Source organism: Aptenodytes forsteri, unplaced genomic scaffold (genome assembly GCF_000699145.1).
Source record: "Aptenodytes forsteri isolate BGI_AS27 unplaced genomic scaffold, ASM69914v1 Scaffold307, whole genome shotgun sequence".
NCBI lineage: Eukaryota > Metazoa > Chordata > Aves > Sphenisciformes > Spheniscidae > Aptenodytes > Aptenodytes forsteri.
The window spans coordinates 864,237-887,435 of NW_008795303.1; the positions used below are offsets into that span (position 1 = coordinate 864,237).

The 23,199-nt window shown below is 41.4% G+C and overlaps 1 protein-coding gene across 1 annotated transcript in view; it reads left to right on the forward strand.

Annotated features, from left to right (window-relative positions):
- Positions 1-4,366: 4,366 nt before the first annotated feature.
- LATS2 (large tumor suppressor kinase 2) overlaps positions 4,367-23,199 on the forward strand; it is a 49,305-nt gene continuing 30,472 nt past the window's right edge. Inside the window, exon 1 of the mRNA XM_009279360.2 lies at positions 4,367-4,705. Coding sequence (XP_009277635.1) covers positions 4,367-4,705 — 339 coding nt within the window. The remainder of the gene's footprint in view (positions 4,706-23,199) is intronic.

The window sequence follows — 23,199 nt, forward strand, 5'->3', positions numbered from 1 at the left end:
CAGGAGTTTATTTTGGGAGCTTTCTGCCTGTGAAAGGAGTGGGTTTGGGGCTGGGGGAGAAGGGGTTGCGGCGCTCGCGTTCCCCGGGAGTACTCCCGGCCGGAACGGGGGTTGGAGGCGACGGGCCTGGGCCAGACCCCGCCGGGAGGGTTTTCTCTGGAGGCGAGGGCCGGGGGGAGCCGCCGAGCGGGGCCAACCAGAGCCCGCGAGGTCCCATCTGGCTGCGGCGGGGGCCCTGCTGTTCCCAGTCAGTTGAAGGTCACTGCCAAAATTCAGCACTTTGCCACCCTCTCTCCTGCCTCGTGAGTGGTGTGCGTGTTGAAATACCCCCTTCCCCGGCAAAGGCACTCGCGCAAATGACGCAAAAAAAGCTTATTTGGAGTGTCTAGGCTCTGCGGTCAATTACTGCTGGTCTGCTGTGGATGGGGAAGGTGAGCTGTTTCCCACAGCGCTGGATTGGGCCGGTGCTTGTGATTGGCAGCGGGATCCGGGCACAGAGTTACTTTTGGACAGTTTTGTTAGCAGGAGGAAGGAGAGGAGGAATGATTTTGGGGAAAATCCTCACATCAGTTCTTTCCACTTTGACCGTGTGCCCACTCACAGAGGGGAGCAGGGTTTGTATAATAATGAAATTCCTGAACGCTTCCCTCCCCCCCCTGACAATCTTAGACTTCCAGTACAAAGTGGATGATCCCTGCTGAATTTGTGATCCAAAAAACCAAAGCAATACTTGTACATTGAGAGAGGGAAGGCAGTTGTAGCAGTTTCTTAAAACTTTACTCCGTTCTGCAGTGATCGCTAGTTCAGCTCACTACAGTGCCTGCACAGTTACAAATGGGGGAACAGCTTGTCAGCTCGGGGTTTGGGACTTAGCTCTTGAAACGCAGCTAAGCTTTAGTTTCTTGCCTGTGTCCCAGCTCCACAGAGCCACTAGCACATGCAGCCTGTTGGTGAATGAAGAAACAGGAGAGTGAATAGTTAGTGCTGCTGGGGTGACAGACAGCATATAATTTCAGTGTGGTTCGTTGGTTGCTGCCAGAGCAGCTATTGGTATTTCTCAAATGAAGAAATATAATCAGTTATTAAAAAATTGTTCTAACTTGATGCAATTAAAGTAATGCTGTGCTTGTTTGAAATATTATGTCTTCATGATAATGGACAAGCTTCTAATTAGTGCAGAACATACAATATTTTGGGAAAAAAAACCTCAGGATTGTTTAGTCAGAATGGCTTGAAGCTCAAAAATAATTCTGAAAAATCATTTCTTGTCATGGCAGGAAGGCTATTGATACATTCGTGCTGTAGGCAAGGTGCAGATTAGAAGGATTTGGAGTTGTCCAAACCCAGATGTACAGTCAGAAATGCCTAGACAGAATTAGACTCACTACATATCTTTTAAAGCATACAGCCCTTTTATTTTTTGCTAAAAGTGCAAATCACAGGAAGATTTAAAAAGCAGGCAGCTTGTCTTTCTTTGTAAATCATCTGTAATATTTAATGTTCCGATTTCTTGGCTTATCTTACATATTTAGTTAAAAAACCCTTCTGCAAAATATGAAACACGTTTGCAGTTAGCTCCAGTACTTATTGTTGTTGCTGTTCTCATTCATGCTGTCTAAACGATCAACGTTTCTTTTTGGTTTAGCAGTATTGTAAATGTAAGCTGAGGAAGTTGCGAGCTGGCTTGACCTAGCATTATTAGACTCAAGCTTAGGCTAAAGGTCACAAAAGTTCTTTATGTGAAGCATGTGTGTAAGTGGGAAAGCAGTCCTTTGCTGCAAAAAGGTGGGGGGGTTGCAAGCTTTTTCAGCATGTCCCAGGCCTGAGGATTGGCACAGGGACTGAAAAGGAAGAACAACCCAGATTCCTAAACCCAGCCATATGGTGCCTGCTGCTGTCAGGAAAAGAAAGACAGTTATAGACCAATTAATTGCTCTGTATCTTTTAAGCACTAGCTAGTTATGATGTAATCCTACAAAGGCTGCAATACTATTGTGGGTTTTTTTTTAACAAGGCTATGTATTATCTTTTGCTATATTCTAAGTAGACAGAATTCTGTACTTGGGATTCTTCAGTCACTTTTGTCTTCATTGAGAACAGTGAAAACTTGGTCTGTTATTGACTAATAGCTGATTTATTGTTTGTGGAAATACCAAAATCTAGGTGAACAGCTTTAGCACTTCCCTTAAAACAAGTGACAAGCCCTGTCCAATGTGCATGCGAGCATTTATGTCACTCTTAGTCCTATATGAGCTAGGGTTGCAGGATATCCTTAGAGTACCGAGTGGAGGAGCTCAAAACCTTGAATACATTATTGGTGTCTTTTAGTTAACTGAGCATTTAAATCTTAGCAAAAGAGGTTGACATGGGTGCCCTTCATTGTGTGTTCTCAAGTAGTTTGATCCTAGAGCTTTCAGTGTAGAGCTCTACCACCTTTCAGCTAAGATGTGGATCTGGGCTGATGTTAGACTGTACAGAAATTTCCCATTAGAGAAGTATATGACATGCATTGTAAGAACATAACATGTAGACTGTATCTCAAGTGATTAGTCTGTGCCTCTGCATTTCAAACTGGTGAACCATCATAAAAGAGTCTGGGGTCTGACTTCACTGTTGCATTTCAGTCCTTGGTTGTAGAGGAAATCTTGAAGTGGACTCTGTACTAATGAGGAAGTGGTGATGGGCTTCAGAGGTGAATGTGTCCAGATTCTCTTGGCCTTCACAATAGTAAGCTGTTTGCTTGGCAGTGAGAAGTGATGGTAAATGTATAGAAATGTTTTTTTTGTTGGGAAATACTATAGCTATCACAGGAAGAGTTGTCGCAATGAGTTGAGTTTTAGTATGAGCATGTGGAAAGAACAAATGATACTTTCTGGAGAAACTCTTCCCAATGATGAATGTGCTATGATCAGAAGTGATGCACCTTTTTAAAAAAAAAAAACAACCAAACAAGCATCCAGTCGACTTCTGAGTGAGGAGGAACATACAGTGTGTTACCATCTTCTGTATTTGTGATTTGAAAACAACTGAAAAAAATTCTAATCTTCCCAACAAAGTGGCTTGAGCACCATTCAGGAGTCACTTTGCAAGTGCTAATACCAGCAGCAGAAGCAAACTTGTGTAAGCAGCATCAATAGCGAGATGACATTTCTGATTGTTATCTTTTTAATCCTCTTCCAAATGCACCATTATTTAATGTTTCTATTATGGCGATGCCATGAAGACTTAGTTAAGGTAGGATTCTTGTTGTAACTTCATGCTGCACGGAGATCGCAAGTTGCACAGTAGCTCAGCTGTGCTGCATAGTTGTTCTCTGCTGCATGTCAGAAGAGGTGCATAAAGCTGTCTCAAAGTCTTTTCTTTTTTCTATGTTGGGATGCTAACTGAGCTGGTTCTGCCTCTTCCGCTGTTACTGAGTAGCTCCATCTACCCCTCTTTTCCCTTTCTTCCCTCTAAGGCACAGCTAATGAAATATCATATACACCCCCACCCCCCACCCCCTTTTTTTTCCCCTCTTCCTTCCAGTTCTGGGGAGAATTCTTACCTTCAGGCTTTGCTAAGATATTAATGTGGAGATGCAAAATATCTTGTCTTTCTGTTATTCACTTTGTTATTGAAATACTAGAAGTTGCTATGGTTAGTCTCATCAATATTTCCATTATAAATCTTTTAATAAACTTCTGAACCTGAGCTCAGCTAGTGTAAAACGTGTAAAACAAACAAAATCTTAAGTGGGGGAAAAACATTTCATGAGCATACTCTTCCCTAATTATGAAATAGGATAGGCTTGTCCAGGATTTGGTTATGCAATTGGGTGGGAAACTTGCTGCAGTTAGGTACTGTAAAATTCTTTAAATGTTGTAGTTTTTAAGGGGTTTATTTTCATTTATTTTGAAAATGAAACTTGAAAGAAAAAATGGATTATTTATTGATTCTGTTGAGAAAGCCTTTTGGAATCCTATTCTTGAAAACAGATAAAGTGAAAATCATTAAAGGGAATCCAGCTGTGACAGCTTTGTAAGTTAAACTGATTCACTTTCACTTGATTAATTGTCATGCTGTCCCTTCAGAGGCATTTACAGTATCAACTTAATTGCATGTACTTTCTATTTTCTTTTGTTTCAGACACTGTCAGTCTGCAAAATGATGATTCCAAGGATTTTCATTTTCTGTAGGAAATGTGAAGATCGTGAGCTGAAGTAAAAAGTTGGCAGAAATTTCTTGAGAATTTTGCCTTTTCTTTTTCTCTTCGAAGGATTATGTTTACAAGAAATTGATACCATCAAGTGACACTTTTTTGAAATAAAGTAATTTAAAAAACCTAAGAATAAAGCTGTATTTATGCTCAGAGAAAACTGGATTAACAATGAGGCCAAAGACTTTTCCTGCTACGACATATTCTGGAAACAGCAGACAAAGGTTACAAGAGATTCGAGAAGGTTTAAAGCAACCATCCAAATCTTCAGGTCAGGGACTACCTATTGGACCAGGCAGTGAAACTTCTCTGGACCCTAAGATTTTAATAGGGAAGGATGCTGCAAGGCAGCAGCAGATGAGACAAACGCCTAAGTTTGGACCATATCAGAAAGCTCTGCGAGAAATTAGATATTCTTTGCTGCCTTTTGCTAACGAGTCGAGCGCTACAGCAGCTGTTGAAGTAAATAGGCAGATGCTCCAGGAACTGGTGAATGCAGGTTGCGATCAGGTACGTATGAGTTTGGAGGGGGGATTGTCACTGCTTTCAAAACGAGTTCATACTTGGGACTGAGGAAAGGATTTTCATGGAAGTTATGAAGCTTGACAAAATGCACCGATTCTTCTGGCAGTTGTGTTGCTGTATGACTAGCAGAGTAGATGGACTTGCTGTTGAGAGACATGCCTAGTATGGGGTTAATTCATGTTAAAGACGGTCATGGTGACCTCTAGGATTCTCTTATGATTTCTCCAGTTGATGTATAAGGTTGAACAGGGTAGCCTGTCTTTTTTTTTTCTTTTTTTTAAATTTTTTTCTTTTTTCCCCTCAATACTGGAACAAGCCTTAGCTATGAGTAATAGGGTGGAATTTTGTCTAGCACATCTAAGCTCAGTTCACTGTCAGAAGCAACTAGAAGAAATGATGGAGACAGTATATGGTCTTTGAAGAAGCTCACTTGCTGTTTGCCAGAAGCAGGTGGAACTGGCTGGATGTTCAGCAAGCAGCAGTGGTTGGGTGCACACCTCTTCTTCCTCACCTTCTCTGCTTCTATCAAGGGGTGGTAGCCCTGTCTCAGATAAGGGACTTCGCACAGAGATGCTTGCTTTTGTCATTCCAAGATTGACGCTAGAATGTATTCTTAATTCAAAGACCATTCACCTGGTGCAGAACATGGTCTTTTTGTGTTGAGCAGCATTCATGTTGCATGTGCTTCCGGTGTTGGTATTGACTTTCACTTCTGTCCAGGAATAGTTCAAAATTTTGCTTTTTAAAGATGAAGTGCTGTTGTGGGTTCAGATTCTGATTGTTGTAGAAACAACTTTTTTCCTGTGTGATTGAATGGCAGTTGTTGACAAGCTGAAACATTTCCATTTATAATCCTTGATATAAATTGGAGAGATTTAAAACAGAAGTGCTTTCAGTGTCACTTCCTTGATTTCAAAACTTAACGTCCATTCACTCATGGCAGAATGTGAGTCTCTTGGCTCTCCTAGATCATATTCTGAATCTGTATAACAAAACTAACATCAGGCATTACTATAAACAGTCTACATTTCTCTGGAGCTATATAGACATTAATTAGTGCTGTTTCTATTCCAAAGAGTTTATGCTATGTGAGATAATCAGAGCTAGAGTGGATTGCAGATGCAATGAGAAGTGCTGCAGTACAACTAAACACTTCCTAGTCCAGTGAACCAAGATGCTGTACTGAATTATTTGACTGGAGAAACTGAGGATTTTCTCTGATCTTAAGCATGCCATGAAAACACAGTGTTTTTTAGAAGTCTACCCTCTAAATTTCCCTAGCTGTTTAGGATGAGAACACTCCCTGAGTGTATGAGCCAAGGTTAAATGAGCACAGCTGGATTCTGGATTGGAAATGTGCATTTGGTAGGTTACATGGACAAACCGTTCACACACAGAACAGGCTTGTTGGACTGAAATCTTGGAAAGTACTTTGAGCATGCTACAGCACAGAAATGTTAAACCAATGTATAAAACAAATACCTGAGCACCTGTTAAAGTGTCTTGGTATTGAAGGCAGTGTAGTGCTAAAGGCAGTGTAATGCACTATATATGTAAAGTTTTCAATATCTTTAGCTATTTTGACTTCAACATTCATACAGTGGTATTGCTTTTTATAGAGCACTGAGAATGAGCCCAGTTCTAACTCTGATGTGGAGATTTTTGCTACCTCCTTAAATTTGGCTGCACGTTTTTGGTTTTGTTTTGTTTGTTGTTTTTTTTTCCTCTCACTGGCCATGATCCTTCCATCCTCACATTCAGCTTTTCTCCCTAGCTGTGACTTGTTGCGTGGAGACAGCCTTATTGGGCCTATCCCTTAGGTGTGTTTGGCGTTCAGACCTAAGCATAAGCAGGATCACATTTGGCTAGAGTCCAGATAGGGGTTCCAAAACTAGAGTCTTGTGGCTAAAAATGCTGGATTTCCTAATGTGGGTCCAGGCCGTATGCAGGTTGGCTGTCCTAGAGGGTTGTGAATGAATGGAGCTTCTTGAGATGGTGTGAATGGTATCTGACCCTGGGGATGGCATGGTGTAGGGTGACAGACTTGATTTACTACCTCTAGATTCTTCCTTTCCTCCTGGTGCCTGAGCTGTTTTGAATCAAATGCTGAACTGTTTCAGAGCATGATGTGTAGTAATCAGCCATCCCAAGCTACCTTGTCCCTGCTTGTGAATCAAAGCCTTTAATTGCCTACCACATGGACATCTTCTGTAGTCCTGTAGGCAGCTAACAGATCTCTGATTTAACAGAGAAGTGAAGTTGGCTTCAGTTTCTTTGGGGATGGTTTTATTTACCTCTGGACCCAATGCTAGTGTGAGGTTGGTAAATGGGCACTGAAGCCCCGCCTCCCCTCGTCTCAAATGCCAGGAGCAAATGTTTAGAGGTTAAGGGTTTCAGTCCATGAATAGCTAATGGTCTACTTGAGCCTTCCCCTACAGCAAGCCTGCAGAGTACAAGATCTTGCACCTCCTGATCCCACTTCATGGTACGCTAATCAGCTGTTTAATGTCTGCAACTGTCCTGAATTTGGCTATTTGTCATAAGAAGCTCTAATCATGGGCGTTCCAGGGCGTTGTGAAGAATGAATAGATGGCTATAACATTATTCAGTTTGATCTTATGTGAACTCCGTTTTCAAGTTGGATTTGGGCTGATGCTTTTTGGTATTCTAGATGGAACACTGGAAAGTAATCCTAACCTTGTGGGTAATCTGTTCTGGTGGACACCGTGCAAGGATCGGGATTTTTCAGTCTGTTTATTGGGCCACAATAAGGATTTTTTGGAAGGGTGAAGGGGAGCAGTGACAATTAAGAAGGAAGGAGTACAAATTTTAGAGGCTGGGGAAGGGGTGCTTCTGTTTATTATCTTATTAGCTCCACTCATCTAGCGTATCTGTAGCATGGTTAGATTTTAACAACAACCATTTTACATACTGCAAGAGATGTTGCCTATTAGGTAACATAAAGGTAGGGTTTGTAGCTCCCTGTTCTGCCTAAGTGGCTCTAAGTATTAAGATGAGATTGAAATTGGTTTAATTAAAAAGGAAACATCGTAACATTTTATTACTTTATTCTTGCTCTATGAAAGACACACACAGACAGGAAATTGGTTATAAGCTGGTTGGTAAACTTAACAAGTATATAAAATACAGTGTAATTCATGAAGCAAATAAATTCTTGTGTCTTTCAGTTACAGTCATCATAGGTGTTATATAGAATCATAGAATCATTAAGGTTGGAAAAGACCTCTAAGATCGAGTCCAACCGTCGACCCAACACCACCATGCCCACTAAACCATGTCCCTAAGCGCCTCATCTACACATCTTTTAAATACCTCCAGGGATGGTGACTCAACCACTTCCCTGGGCAGCCTGTTCCAATGTTTCACCACTCTTTCAGTAAAGAAATTTTTCCTCACGTCCAATCTAAACCTCCCCTGGCGCAACTTGAGGCCGTTTCCTCTCGTCCTATTGCTAGTTACTTGGGAGAAGAGACCGACACCCACCTCGCTACAACCTCCTTTCGGGTAGTTGTAGACATTTTTTCTTTTTAATTGATTAGGAAGTTGGCAGTGTCCTTTTAAATGACGCATGTTCTTTCACAAAGATTTATTTTCAGTCATTGTGTAGCTTATGATTTTGTAGTGAAATCTGGCCCCCAAAACGTAATGGGGACTTTGCTGTTGACCTGAAAGAAGCCAGGATTACACACTTTTTTTTTTTAAGAGGTACAAAACAAAATTACACACATAATTAGTCATAGTTCTTCTCAAACAAATGGAGTAACTTGTCTGTTGTTTGCCTAAGTCATCTTTTCAACAGTAATTATTTAGCAAGTTTCAATCAGAAATAATTAGTGCAGCATAAATTGTTTTGAAACTTGTAGAACGTGACTGCAGAAGGCCAGACCTCTTATGTTGCAAAAGCTTGAAGCCAAAAGCACTGCTAATATATTGTTCTTTTGTAAATAAAACTCCTTGGGCTTGGAAGTATAACTTGCAGTCACTGCAGAGGGACAAGAGCATGGAGTGTCTGTCCTGCGGGCTGGTAAACCGCTGGAATCACCTGGGGCAACTGGATGGTGTTTGGGGTGTGGTGGTAAATGCAGCTGCTGTTGTGGGTTGAATTTTTCTAATGAATAGATGCAATTGAGCATATGATCAGTGACATTCCAGCAACCTGAATGGGCTGTACTGTACTTACTGTACTTCCTCAGAGCATGAACAGCCACTGACATTGTAATGTAGAGTGGACTGCAGCAGTTCTCGATGAACTGTGGAACGTTACACACTTGTCACTTCCCTGCCGCCCCCGGTGCCTTTTCTGGGTGAGGATTTCTAGACATAGTTTGTATGGGCAGCTGTTTTTAAGAAAAAAATATGTTTTAGGATTTTTTACAGTCAATGTACCTCCAATAACATGCATTATGTACTATACACTGAATAACTATGTAAATATGTGAAGCAGGGAAGCACTTATGCTTCATTTTTTCCAGAGGCTTTTGTAAATATCTCTGTAATAAAACATGTACACCCCACCTGTGCCAATATCAGAACATTCCGAAGGGAAAGATCTGTCCTTTAGACACTAATTACGGTGTCTTGCAAGGAACTGGAATGGCGTTTGTGGGTACTGTAGTGTGCCTAAGAATATCAAGCTGACCATCTTGTCATCTGTGTTACACTAAGTTCGTGGAATTCACTTTGTAGAAGTGGGGTGGTTTCTTTTTTTTTAATTCTCCTTGCATTCCAGGATTCTTTTGGTCTCTTCATCATGGATTACATCCTTTTTATTTAACCCATTTGGCAAAGATTCTATGCTGATTTGGGAACTACCACTTGATTTTGGGAAACTTTGAGAATGGGGAATACAGTATTTATCTCAATTTGAACAAATATTTGCACTTCTTTAAGTGAGGGAAATTCTGCTATGCCAAATAGAGCTTGGGCAGAAAGTCCTTTTTATGTTTTGCATGTGGATTAGTATTCTGTTTTTTCTTTTCTATACAGGATTTTAGGTCATGCTTGTTCACATATAATCCATGTGCCATCTAGCAGTGTGTTACTGAGCAGTATGACTTTTCATCCTATTGTTGGAGTGATGAGAGGAAGCAGATACAATGCAAAGTTTTGTTTTGGTAACAGACAAAGCATGGCTGAAGTTTTGCTTGTAGTAAAATATCTGTTGCAATGTATTTGTGAAGAGGACAAGTCTAAAAAGGCAGCTTGCCTTCAAGGTGAAGGGCAGCAAATTTTGTAATACCCCTGAGAAAATGGGGGAGTTAATTTCATAACATTGGCCTGTCCTGTAACAAAATTTTATCTTCTGCTTGGGTAAACTTTACCTGTGTGAAGAGTTCTGCTTGCCCAGCTATTTACCAAAACCTCCAGGACGAACATCTTAGTCATCTTCTGGTCCAGATTGTTTTGTTAATGGAAAATGACTGAAGAATGAGCTGTTATAAGATTGTCTAGGTTATTCTGTGGGACATATGTTAAAGGTGGCAAGAGTCATTACAAGCTGTGTTGCAGGTCAGGAGGAAATAAGTATTCTTGGGTTACAAGGAGAAAAAAGAGGCCTTCAAATGAGGGCACTCGCTGCTGAATGCAGGAGAAATTTTATTTTAGCAACTGAAGTAGATTGATAATTCAGGCCAACAGTCTCTTGTGTGTTCGTTTGCCTCCCTCATTTGAAGGTAAGTTGTTCACTCTGTCTTCTCTTTGCTAGATGTGTTCAGATCTTGTTTCATAACCACCTTCTATACTTTTTTTCTTTCTAACCTCCCTTTTTGGTTTCAACCACTTTCTCATTTCTGAGAAGTTGCCAGTGTCATCCAGTGTTCTTCCATCAAAGCATGTAAGGGAATAGTCATTTCGGTTTTTAGCTGCTTCAGGAAAAGTCAGTCATAGCTTTCCAGGGGCTGAAAGCAAGAGGCGAGGATTGCTCTTGAGCTGATACCTGCCGACACCTCTCTTCTATGCCGTTTCTCTTGTCTCCAGTCTTCCTACATTGCTGTCACTTCTTCATGACACTGTCTTAGTGCATATACTTGAATCCTCTGTGTCATGATGCAGTTCCTGCAATATATTTGGGAGGGTGCTCTTGGCTTTGTTCTGTGTGAGTGTCGCTTAGAGTATGCTCTTGTCCTGTAGAAGGGAGAAAAAGAATTTTGTCTTCTCCCTTGCATTTTTGCGGTGGTGGAAATACTCCTTGGCAGTAGTACGTGATTGCATGTGCTCCTTCACATGACAAGATGTGGCTCCTTGGCAGCTGGGCAGTAATACGGCACTGAACAAGACTGCAGTATGTTTTAAACTCTTCCCTTCATTCTTGTTAGTCTGCTTTCTTCTTTGGCAAACTATAGGACAAATCGCAACTTGGTAGTAGGATTATGTTTGAAATGACAGAACAGGAATCAGATGCCAGGCTTCAACTGCAGATTAAGTGTGAATCTTGAGTTACGTTAAAGTAGTGCTTCCCTATTTCTCATGTCAGATAATCATTCTAGAAGCTTGGGAGTTAATATAAAAGTCTAAAATTATATATTGCTGTAACGGGGTGCAGGATTAACTTGCATTGGATACTTAAACTGTATTTATTAAAAATTAATTACCAGGAGAAGGTTGAGCTATGCTTTTTTTTTTAATAAAAAAGGAAATGGCTTCATCACAGTCACTAAAAATTCTGCATAAGCATTAACTTCAGTCTCTGAACAAAAAAAGCCCTTGTGACCAAAAGTAAAGATTGCCATTATTATAACAGGAAGTTGATATCACAATAGTAGTAGGGTGTAACTGTTCCTTTTGCATTTTTTTGTTCTCAGCCTAAATCTCTGCTGTTCTATTTCAGCTTGCATCTGAGAGGAAACAATGTGATTTTATGCTGAGACTGAAAAATACATCTCTGCATGGGGGTGGGGTATTTTTTGGGTTGTGTTTGTGGTTGGGTTCCCCCCCCCCTCAAAAAATGGAATGATGCTTTTAAACTTAGAGATTTGAGTAGAAGGACTGGATGCAAAGCTTTTGCATGCTACAGTCCGTAGAGGTAGTCCAAGATGTGCATTTGGAACACATTTAATTCAACCTAGGAATGCTTTTCTGATAGTTGCTAAACTAAGTAAAAGCTTATGTTAAAGCTGCTAGTTGAATATCAGTAGAATGCAAATAAAAGTACATGACTACTTCTCATGTGATATACAGGTATGTGCCATACTTGTGTGGAGTGTGGTTTTTTTGTTTTGTTTTGGTTTTTTTAATCTTTTCTTCTTCTTTTTTCCTAAAGCATGGCCGAATATACAGAGTAACTTACAATGGCAGTCTTTTTTCCTCACTCTTTTTTGTGCTGTACCCACAGGAAAAATTATTTTGCAGACATTTTGAAATTAGTTGATCAGCAGAATGGAAACTTAAGTTAACAGGAAAAAAAAATGGGGAATTTCATCTGTACCCTGTGTAGAAATACTAATGCTGTCACCAGCTACATGAGCTTATAGTAATTTAAATTACAAGAGTGTAGCCAGGCATTCAGTTGCATAATACAATCTGATAAACTGAAGGGAACTAAACTACTTTTTCTTCCATTTTATTTATAAAATGTCATTGCCAGATATTGTCATATTTGCCCAAGGACAGAATGAAGTTACTGTGACTGCATTTTCTGAAAGCATGGTAGTGTTACAACTGTGTGTCTGTTTTCTGGAAGTATTCAGGATGCTGGCTGAATTCTTACCAGACCACTGTTGGAAGGAGAAACAGTGACCAGCACGGTCATGCCCTGGAGGTAGGGACTGAGGATTACACCGCTGTTGCTCTGAAGGTGAATGGTTATGTGCTACAAAATGCAGCAGAAATGCTTTTTGGTTGTGAGGTTGATCGTGTCACTCTCCAGCAGACCACAGCTTGTTGGTGCTCCCTTGGGCACAGCGTTCAAATCCTGCTCAGCAGCTGCTTGTGGTGGTCGTGACTCCTATATAATGTCCATGTCCCATGTGTGTTGTCCGTGTATCCCCTCAGCCTACCATAAATCAGGCTCCAGTACATCTATTCCTTGCTCCTTGGGTACTGGCTGTCTCTGTGACTTGGAAATGCATGTATGTAATGCTATCTAAAATAGACGAGGAGAGACATGAAAGAGACCTTTAAGTCGAGTTTTCTTGGTGATGGCAGCTGCTGTTTTTCGCATTTGTTGGGTATGTCCATTAATTCCCCACCATTACCTTTTTTTTTTAATTTCTCTTAATGAACAGCTGGGCAGGCCCAGGTTTTCCTTTATTTGACTTGGGAAAGAATTCTGGCTGGATTGCAAGCTGCCTCACTATGGATATAGCTACTCTAGAGTAGATGTTTTACAATCAAGTACTGCTGGAACAAACACAGTTTGCACTAGTAAATTCTGGGACGGACAGACACCCTGTCTGTTTGCTTAAAGCTACAGATGTTTGTGTTAATTTGGGCCTTATCCTTACATAAGTCATGTGTACAGCATGTGAAATACATTCCACTTTTTTCACTCTTTCTGCTTATGTTCATAACGTAATTGTGAGTGTAGCTTAGATCTGGCATTTTTATGTTGCTTGGAGCTGAGGCTTAGAGTGGAAAATGCTGGTCCTTATTTCTAGGTTTTCATCATTCCCTAGATTTTTGGAAAAAAAGTAAAATTAAATTTAAAAATGCCTCTGATTACCAAAATAGAGGCTGAAGTTGCTGTGTCTTTGGTGTTATCCTATCATAGCAGCAGCAGGTTCGTATTGTCCGGACTTGAGAGGGATCCCAATTTCCCATCTTCAGAAGATGCTTAAATAAAAGCCTGGTGAAAGTCAACCAGTCAACCTCTTGCTGTCTGCCTGCTTGACGCATCTGCTGCTGGTCACCCAAAATACTGTTGCTGCTGGAATATTTTCGACTTCGTGTTACTTGGCAGCTGATGTGTCTTCCCTGATACCATGTGGCTTCTGCTGAGGTGGTTCTGTCAGCTCTGATCTTCATGGGGTCACCCAGCTATGGTTGCAGCACAGCAAAACTGGTTTTGTTCTAATGGTCTTGTCCTGCCATCTGGACTGTCACTGGCAGTTCATGAGAAACTTCTTGTATACAAACTGACATGCAGAAATTAGGTTTCACCCAAGAGATGCATGTATGCATATATGTATTATGATGACTGCAGTGTTTGCATGGTACCAGCTGTTTGCGAAGTACTTAATCCATAGGATTTGGTACTGCACTGAAGATTTCTTTTTCAGTCTAAGTAAACAAGATTCTAATGTTTGAGGCTGTGTTCTGCTTCCCTGCAGTTCAAGAGATGGATTTTTCCTGATGAGAAACTTGTGTTCTTCATTTTAACTGAATCCAAGCAATTAAAAATATTTCCCCAAGGAGGTGATGGGTGAAGAGAACAGGAGAGGATATGAAAATACTTTTAAAAAATATTGTTTCTAGGTCAGTTAATTTTCAGAAGGCTGAAGCCAAAGAACGCTGTGTACCTGGAACTCTGTGAATGAGGTAACAGCTATGGCAGGGACAGCCTGTGAAAATAACTATGTTCTGTGCTGCTTTGTCTTTAATTGTTATCTGTGTGTGTGTGTGTGTGTATGAAACTGTTACTAAAACACATACTGTCTTCTACGCATTTAGATAAATGTAAATGCAATGTAAATGGAAAAATGTTGAGACTTGAAAGTAGATTGCTTGAATGACCAAGCATTTTGCAACTGTTTTCTATATCCTTCGTGACTGTCATGCATGATTTGTAAATTACTCATTTCAGCCGAAGCATGCAAGGATGCAGTGTATTACTTCTCACATACATAAAATGCTAGAAAGAAGACTGCTGATGCTAGGTGATAATATAGTTAAGTTCTCACCCTTCAAAGAGATCGACTTCAGTAGGACAACTAGCAGTGTAAAATTATTCCTGTATAAGTCTTCATATGGTTAGATTTGGATTTTATCCACCATTTATGAGTCCATTGGATGTGGGTTATTTCAAAACAGAAGAAAATGTCAGCACAGACTTGGAGATCATCGTTGCTGCTCTGCAGCTTCCTTCTCTCCCTGTTTTGTTCTTCCACTGTATCAACTCTTAAATATCTGCAAGGCTATTCAAGTCTATACCTTCCTTTACCTGTTGTCATATTGCATTGTTTTTTCTGCTCCGTTGGTTTGAATGACTAATATTCAAAACTTCCTACATGCTTTTCTCCATGTGCCTCTGAATACCCTAAATTAATTTTTTTTTTTTAATAATTGCAAACTATTAAGAACTCTTCTATAGACTTCAACCTTATTTTTTTAGATTTGATGTGACATCCTAAAGAATTATAGATGCAACTGTAATGTGACTTCGACAGCACACCCCATATATTTCCATTTCTGCATCTTTTCTTCCATTCAGTGTCAGGACTCCATAGTCTGTGCTTAAACTAGCCACCTGTCCCATTCGTGCTTTTCTTCCAGCTTTGCCACAGTCACTGTGTTCATTCCACCTTCCTGCCAGATGTCAGCCTGATAAAGGTGCATAAAATCTAATTTAATCAATGTAACTGGAACCTTGGAAATATTAATATGTGCAGCTATCCTGGTTTACAAAAACAAAAAAAATCTGGCTGTCCCACTTACAGATATAAAAAATTGTGGCCATATGACAGACATCTCTGAATCAAGACGAATCCACTCCATGTTGGGCTCTTCTTGTCCTGGCTCCAAACAAGTGCTGAATAATTTTCTCCAGAGATGTTCATTCCACCTTGCTGGAGCCTGTTTTTTTTCTGATTGTCCAGCACGGTATCTTGATTGTGCTTATAGATGATCCCCTGATTGCCTGTGTAATGTGTGCTGCCCAGACATGGTAGTGACCAGCTGGCTGTGGGCTGGAGCAGGGTGGAATGCCTCTTTTCTTTCAAGTGCTCCAGCAGTTGCTATGCTGGAAATTCGCTTCCATCTCCTTCCTGTGATGATTTCTTGCACCTTGGCCATCCCTCCCATTCTGAAAATCTTTTTATTATGTTCTCTAATGCAAGCACTAAGTTCATTGAGTGCTTTCTTGAAGGTGTATTATGAAGAACCTGTGAAACACGTGTGGTGTTGCAGTCATGCAAATGGTGGAGAGAAGGTGTTGGTGCGGTGCTCAACAGTGCAAGTCGAAGACTTAGAGCCTAGAAGGAGTTTACAAGCGGGCAAAAGTCATCAGTCTCTGCCAGGGCATGTGGCAAGCCAGCTCCCCATACTACAAAAGCAGGACCTCACTGGGAAGTGCCAGCAAATTCAAAAGCAAGCCACAAGAATTTTCATTTGCGTTGGTGTGCCTCCCCCCGCCCCCCATCTCTCTGTTTGCTGAGAAGTGAACCTTCAGGGTTTTTAGCCACATGAAAGTAACCTAGAAGAAGTATTTTTTCAGTACTACTTTGGTGCTGTAAAACCTTCTGTAACAAATCAGTTCCACTTTTCCAGGAACTTCCCTGTGGTTCGTAAGCATTAGAAACTGCTGGAGGTTGAGAACTTGCTGTTGCAGGCCTTGCTCTACACTTACGCAGAAATGGGTGCTTAGATTTACTGCCAGGGTGTAGCTGTTGCCTCCTGAGCCTGGAACACCTCTGCTTAGGAGGCAGAGGAGAGTCTGAGCTGCAGCACAGTCTGTGGCAGAGCTCTGGTATTGGAGTTAAAGCTGCCTTCTTCCAGATTCCTGGGAAGGTCAGAAGGTCCTGCTATGTGTTCAGCATCTCCAGGAACACTATTTTGGGCAAATAGCAGCACTACATGTTTAACAGCATTCCTTGTTTTTTTTGCAAAGAGCCATTTTCTTCCTCTTGCCTCGTGGAGGAGGGTTTGTGCTCCCAAGCTCTCCACTGTCTACTGGAGTTTGAACTCGGTCATCACCCTGCCCTACATGGGCCAAATAACAGCAGCTGTAGCATTAGCACAGCATGTCAGGGAGGCCAGTTATCTTACTTTCAGCTATGCATAAAAATTCCTTCTCTTCTTCTCTCCCATTACCTTGAAATAGGGCCATTGCCCAGCACTAGACAAAACCCTGAGTCAAACTAGCAGGGCACCATCAACCCTCCTTACACACAAAGTTTTGAGTCCATGAATTTGGGGAAAACCCTGCCACTAGACCACAGATCTGGTTTGTTTTGTCGCTTTCACATAGTAGTTTTGTGGTTTCCCAGTCTGGGAAGAGGCTCAATGGAACTAATTTTTACTTTCCCCCTCCCTCTCCCCCCCCCCCCCCCCCCCCCCTTTTTTTTTTTTGACTCTCAGATCGTAGCAGCTAATGGATAGAGGTCGTGTTACTGCTGAGGTTTAAACTCTGACAGGAAAGTGATAACTGACAATCATGAGGGCAAATGGGAAGCATAACAAGGATGAAGCCCCTGCTAAAAAGCAGGAACTGGATGTGTGAGCAGAGAGGATGATGTTTAGCATTTACTTGGGGAGGAGAGCAATCAGGTCACAGAGCTGCTAGTGCTGAGTTCAGCCATTAGTAGCAAACTGGTTGTTTTAGCTGGAGGAACATTAGTGCTAATGAAGTATCTGCCTTGAAAATTGGATGTAGTTTTTGAGGATGAAAATCCTGATCATGCACACTGAAGGTGCTGTTTTGGTCTCTCAGCCCCCAAGCCGCCTGCACAACCGAAGCCAGTGCGTGTTCAGTGAGGGCTTGTGCTTGGGTGTTAGGAAAGTCCTTTTCTTCAGCTCTGCTGTGTGGAAGAAACAGCAGCCTGAGCCAGAGCTGCTCCCTGCACACCAGGGAAAGCAGCGTGGGGTTCCCAGCAGTGCCCCCCAACAGTGAGTGACTGCTGCTTCCTCTAGCTGGCAGGCACTGCAAGGGAGAAGAGGCGTCTTCCCCACCTTCCCAGCCTATTGAATTTAAAAGCTCCAGGTTGTCTTGCTTTCATCCTCCCCACTTCCCTCTTCAGTGTTTTTTGTGTGCTTGCTGGCTAAAGTCATACTTAACTCCTCATCCTGCCCACACGCTCTGCTCACAAGGCTTAATTGCTTTTTGTACTTGTAGGTAGCACCCTCCTCTATTCTAAATGCCCAGCTTCTATGCTTGTTGCAATGGCTGTTCTTGCTTTTGGGAAAATAAAGGATTTGCTTTTCATGTAAAAATAGCTTTATTATTTCCATACATGAGTAGCAATCGGGCAGGCATATTTCCAGGTCAGCCTGGAGATGGGGTTGGATAGTGAAACCCCCTGTTCCAAAAATGGGCTGGAACTGGCAACGGTTCTTAATGCACTGAGCAAAGCTAACTGGCTTGGAGAGAAGTGGGATCCTTTTTTGGGTGCACATGTAACATGCTGGTATTCTTCTGCTACGGAAGGGAGCCAAGCATTGACATAACGAGCACTTTAGTCTGTTAAGTACTTATGTTTGGTTTACAGTTTTATCACAATTGTGTTCTTTTGGTAATTGTAGGCATGGGTTTTGAATAAAAGATTACAAGGGAAAGTTTCTTAGGGCATAGTCTATAACTACAAGTGCGTAGAGTATCTGAGTAGAAGGGATGTTTGCAGGAGCAGTCTGTATTATTCCACAAGATTGTGCTCAGTTGGGTACTGAGTAAATAAACAGTAAATGTGCAAATCTTAGATAATATTGCTCTATGCTTGTTTAGATAGTCCAGCTGTACTTTGGATTTTGTTCTCTGTGGTAGCTGTCTTGTGAATCTTCTGGCTCATTGCCATGTATTTCTAGATTTATATGAACATGACGTGGATCTTCTTCATCTTCGTATTTTGCTAGTTCATATTTTTACTTCCTTCAGGCATATTTTAGAGGTCTCTTTAAGGCTTTTAAAAAATAGTCAGCTTGAATTTTCCCTTTATCTTCACAAAAGTCACTACAGAAGTGAGAAAAAAGCACAGAAGGGGAATTACAGGCAGCATTAAAAATGTTCCTTCAGAACAGAAAAGCAGATTTAACGTGAATTAAAAACTCAGCTCTGTTTCAGAGTTGCAAAAGCTCTTTTATTCACCAGAGAACTGTTAAAGCTAGTCATTTTTGGCATAGTATCGGTCAGGGAAGCGTGACAAAGTGCAGTGGAATGCACTGAGCTGCGATCCAGCTTGTAGTGGTATATGACTTTAGTGTATGGAGCATTGCAGGAAATGATGGGGGGGTGGCGAGGCCTTTTCATTTCATCAGCTACTGAGTAACAGTGTTTTCCTTCCTCAGACCCCACCTGCAACAACAGAGGGTCCCTTGGATGCTTGGGTCAGAAGACAAAATGTGAAGAGCCTGCACAATCTGAGTTTCTAGTAGAACTTGGCTCTGTTCTCTGAGCACTGCTGTGCAGAATGCGGTGAGATGAGAAAGTTGGGAAAAGTAGTGTGTTTGGGATTGCAGAGCAACTGTGCATGTATCTAGACTGGGACCATATCCCAGCCCCACCATGCTGGAAGATCAAGATTCTTGAGCTGAAATTCTGTCCTCATTGAAATCAGCAGTAAAATTCCTATTGATTTCATCAGGCCAGAGCTTTGCTGCTTATTTTGAGCAGTAAAAAGAGTCCTCCTGTTCCACCAGTACACACATATGCTAAGTCCATTTACTTAGACTTAGGTTTTGGCACAGATTTTGGCCTTAAATGGAAATCTGTTCAAATACATTTAATATCAGTAGCTTGGATTTCAGATTACATGGATGGTTAAACCCAGCTATATGTGATAATTAATAACCAGTTAAGATATTCCTATAATTTGAAGCATACCTGGTATTTTCCTTCTTTCTTCTCTAAATTACGATGTTAGTGTCCACAGAGTTTTCCAAGCATTTGTAAAGACATTATAAGAAGACGTGATGGTACCTTTCCTGGCAGAACAGGATCTTCGGTCTATGACCTGTGTGTTAGAAATTGGGAAAAGCTTGGTGTGGTATGGATTGCATTACAAGTGTAAACTGCTAACAAGAGTTTTACTGTTCACCTTGGGTTTCACATTTGCATTGCTCTGTTACAGCGATAATCAAATACAAAGCCACTGTTATATTGGCCTTGCAGTAAAGCTTTGTGGTGCAACATCATTGCAAAAAATGAAGTCTCTACCCAGAAGACCTTACAACCTGAATTGATGTTTCTAGGGTAGGGATGTAGGAAGGTTGCAACACAGAGAAGATAAAAGGATGATATTTAGTGGTTTTGTTGTTCTCATAGTTACCTCTGTCATTCTTAATGTCTGCTTACTTAATGGTCTTCAAGAGGAGGGCTTGAGGTTGTATTGAAAATGTGGGTAAATGTTCAGAGCAGGAGTAAATGAGTAGTCAGCTGGTGGGATGTTCCAGCCCGTACAATTCAGGTTAGAAAGAATGCAGAAGTTACCTGGCAGATAGATTGCTTAGATGGGAGCATTGTAATACTCATTGAAAGCTCATTTGGCATTTAGGATATAGATCCTATTTAAGATGCAGGCTGTCAGATTATTACAGGTTAGGGGTACTTCTACTCTATATTCTTAGCTCTACCCTTTTGCAGAGACAAGCTGAAAGTTGAAAACTGACTATTAAAATTGATATATAAGAATCATAGTCATTCAAATAATGGGCTGCATATGGAACTACTATGACTATATTACTGTTTTCTTTGCATGGTAGTATTTCAGATAGTTCCAACATCTCAGATATTGCATGTTCTAGAACATAAATCCTACAAATTTCAGTGGTGGAAAAAAATTGCCTAAATTCAGGTTTTCACACATCTTTCTGTACATGTATATATATACACACGCATATTTCTAAGCTTGCTTATCATTGGCCTCTGTGATTAGTCTCTGAAGGTGGTGGCAGATACTGAAAAGCTTGATTAAAAATAATTAATCATATTGTCAACAATTTTAAGAGCTGATGGATGCCTTGGAGAAACGGAATAGACAGTTGCAGTGCTTGTTACGGGAAGTGAATGTTGACCTTGGAAGCAGAGTGTCTTCTTGAACACTGCTGTTCAGCAATCATTGCATCTGTAATTCTGTGTCTCACAGCATTTCCAGGGCAGTGTGCACACAGACAGGAGCCCAAGTAAGATGCACACACAGTAGAAGTGAGGAAAGAGTGTTTCTCTGGAGCTATAGAAATTACTCCGAGACGACCTCTCAGAGTTTACTGGTGTAGCGTGAACTCGATCATCAAAATACAGAGACTGTCTCCAAGTATCATTACCATGGAGGCTTAGCTTTGTTTTGGGCTTGGCATGCTCAAAGAGTATGAATGCAGATCTTCTCATGAACCTGCAGTGCAGTGTGATGCAATGACATCTGTTTAACAGTACTTAGCAACACGCACACAGGTTAGAAACCAGTAGAAGTACTGTCTCTACCCAGTTCTCGTAGGGGAAATTTAGGAACTTGGAACTTGATTGCCCAACCAGACACATATCTTTACCTTTGGCAGCTTTGTAGAACAGGTGCATAGAAACTATGTATTTTTTTTTTTTACTTCATCCAGAAACTGAGACGTTCACCAGTGCGCTACTGCACATTGTTGAGTCTTAGTTTCTGGGATGCTGTATTATGAAGCCTCCCTTCCAGGCCACGTAGCATTGTGCTTGTTACTGCTAGTGTTATCCCGTCAAAGCACTGGCCAGGTTTCATTCTGCATCTGAAATATTTGAGAAAAATTTTGCCCAGCGATTTTGCTATAGACCTCACTTTTAAGAATATGTTTTCTCAAGGAAGAAGAGTGATTACTTGTCTCTTATTGGTTTCTTAATATTTTGCACCCTTAAAGATCTCAGAAGAAACATTGCTGTCTCTGAATAGTATTCATCGAACTGAGCATGTGCCGTAATAACAATAATAATAATGAAGCCTGAAAAACAATTGGCATTTGTTCTCCTACCAAGTGACATGGGTTGAGAGCACTGGAAAACAACAATCTCCTAAAAGTTTGAGTAAAGGCTTGAAGGAGGGAGGTGAGGAATGTTGATCCACTGCCAGGATTACTGGGAACTAGTAAGCAAATGTGTCAACACTGAGTGACTTGGTCAAGGGAACGGTTTCTTTATCTGCTTGAGCCTTCTCAAGCTTCCTCCTCGGACTTCAACTGTGGAGGAAGTATGAGGGGAATCGTGTCCTCTGCTCTGCTTTCCTCCCTCTCCTTTGTTTCAGTCTAATCAAGTTCAGACTTCTTTAGAGTTCAAAATACTGTATTTTCCTAAGAAATATAGTTGTTATGGAATAGGTCCAATATCTTCTAGAGTCAGTGTTACAGGGTTTTTATTGGCTTGATACAGTGAGATTTTTTTTTTCATCCTCCTGTGGTTTAAAATTACTTGTCTAACATGTTGATTTATAACCTGTCATGTAAGACTGTTTCCCCTTGGCTATATCTTTTTAAGATGATCAAATGTATTTCTGAAAAATGTCCTGTTGTAGCCTTGAAATATTAGGTGATAACTGTACAAGTAAGAGAGGGATTAGCTTGTTAAATCTAATGTGACACCAACACACAAAATACTGCAATTAAAAACTTTCTTAAGGCAGCATAGAGGAAAAAAAAAAAAAGAAAAACCTTATGGTTGGAGATATCACAAGACTATTCCATTCACCTGGGAAGTTTGTAGGTTGGTGTGAAGGAAGGAGAGGAGACTCCTGGGCTGGGCCTTTAGGAGAGCAGCTTTCGGTAGTGCTGCCAGAGCCACCCGTCTTCCCGCGTGTTCCTCCCCAGTTCATTCTCGCAAGCTGTGCCAGCACAATGTTTGCGGAGCTGAGCGGTGACTGATCAGGGAACCGATCCATGTTAAAAATAACTTTTTGGGGATGGTGGGAGGGACACAAGCACAATTGGGGGGTATGGCACGGGGCACAGAAAGGAGCAGAGAAGTTGAGAGTGGTGGCAGCTGCCTTGGCTGTCAACCACCATCAGAGGAAATGCCGAGAGAAAGCTCAGCCTGTGCTCACATGCTCTCCTCCTTCCAGCTGTGCTCCAGAGACGGCCATCTGCTCAGTGCTGTCTCTTCTTACTCCTGCTCTTACCCAGGTCTTACTGCCCCAGTGAGCTGCTGCTGGAGTTAACCCTAGCTCACTTGGGTCAAAATGAGCCGAGTTAGCTTCAAGAGCTAAATCATAGGTCTGTGCTAACCCAGCTGCCTCTGGTGGTGAGCAGACTGCAGTGTGGTCAGGCAAGAGGGAAGCAGGTGATACCTCAGGCACAGGGAGCAGTGACAGGCAGCCAGGGACAAGGTGGGAGTAGTTTTCTACTGACAGACTTGCAGCTGGAAGATAACATGTGAATCCTAAGTTATGAATGCTGAAAGTAGCGATATGGCCATTTTTCATGTTGCTGTGGCTGATTTCATTGATGGCTACTGGCAGGTTCGTGAGGAGATACTATTGTTAAGGGGATGGCATTGAGGAGGATCTTGTAAGAGGATTTCTTTACTTTCAGCAACCTATACATATCACAGCCTTTGCATGTAAATGGAGCGGAGCGAGAAAGATGCTTCTTCAGTACTGTGTGTCTTGACTATTAAAGTGTGCCACTTGGCTAGTAGC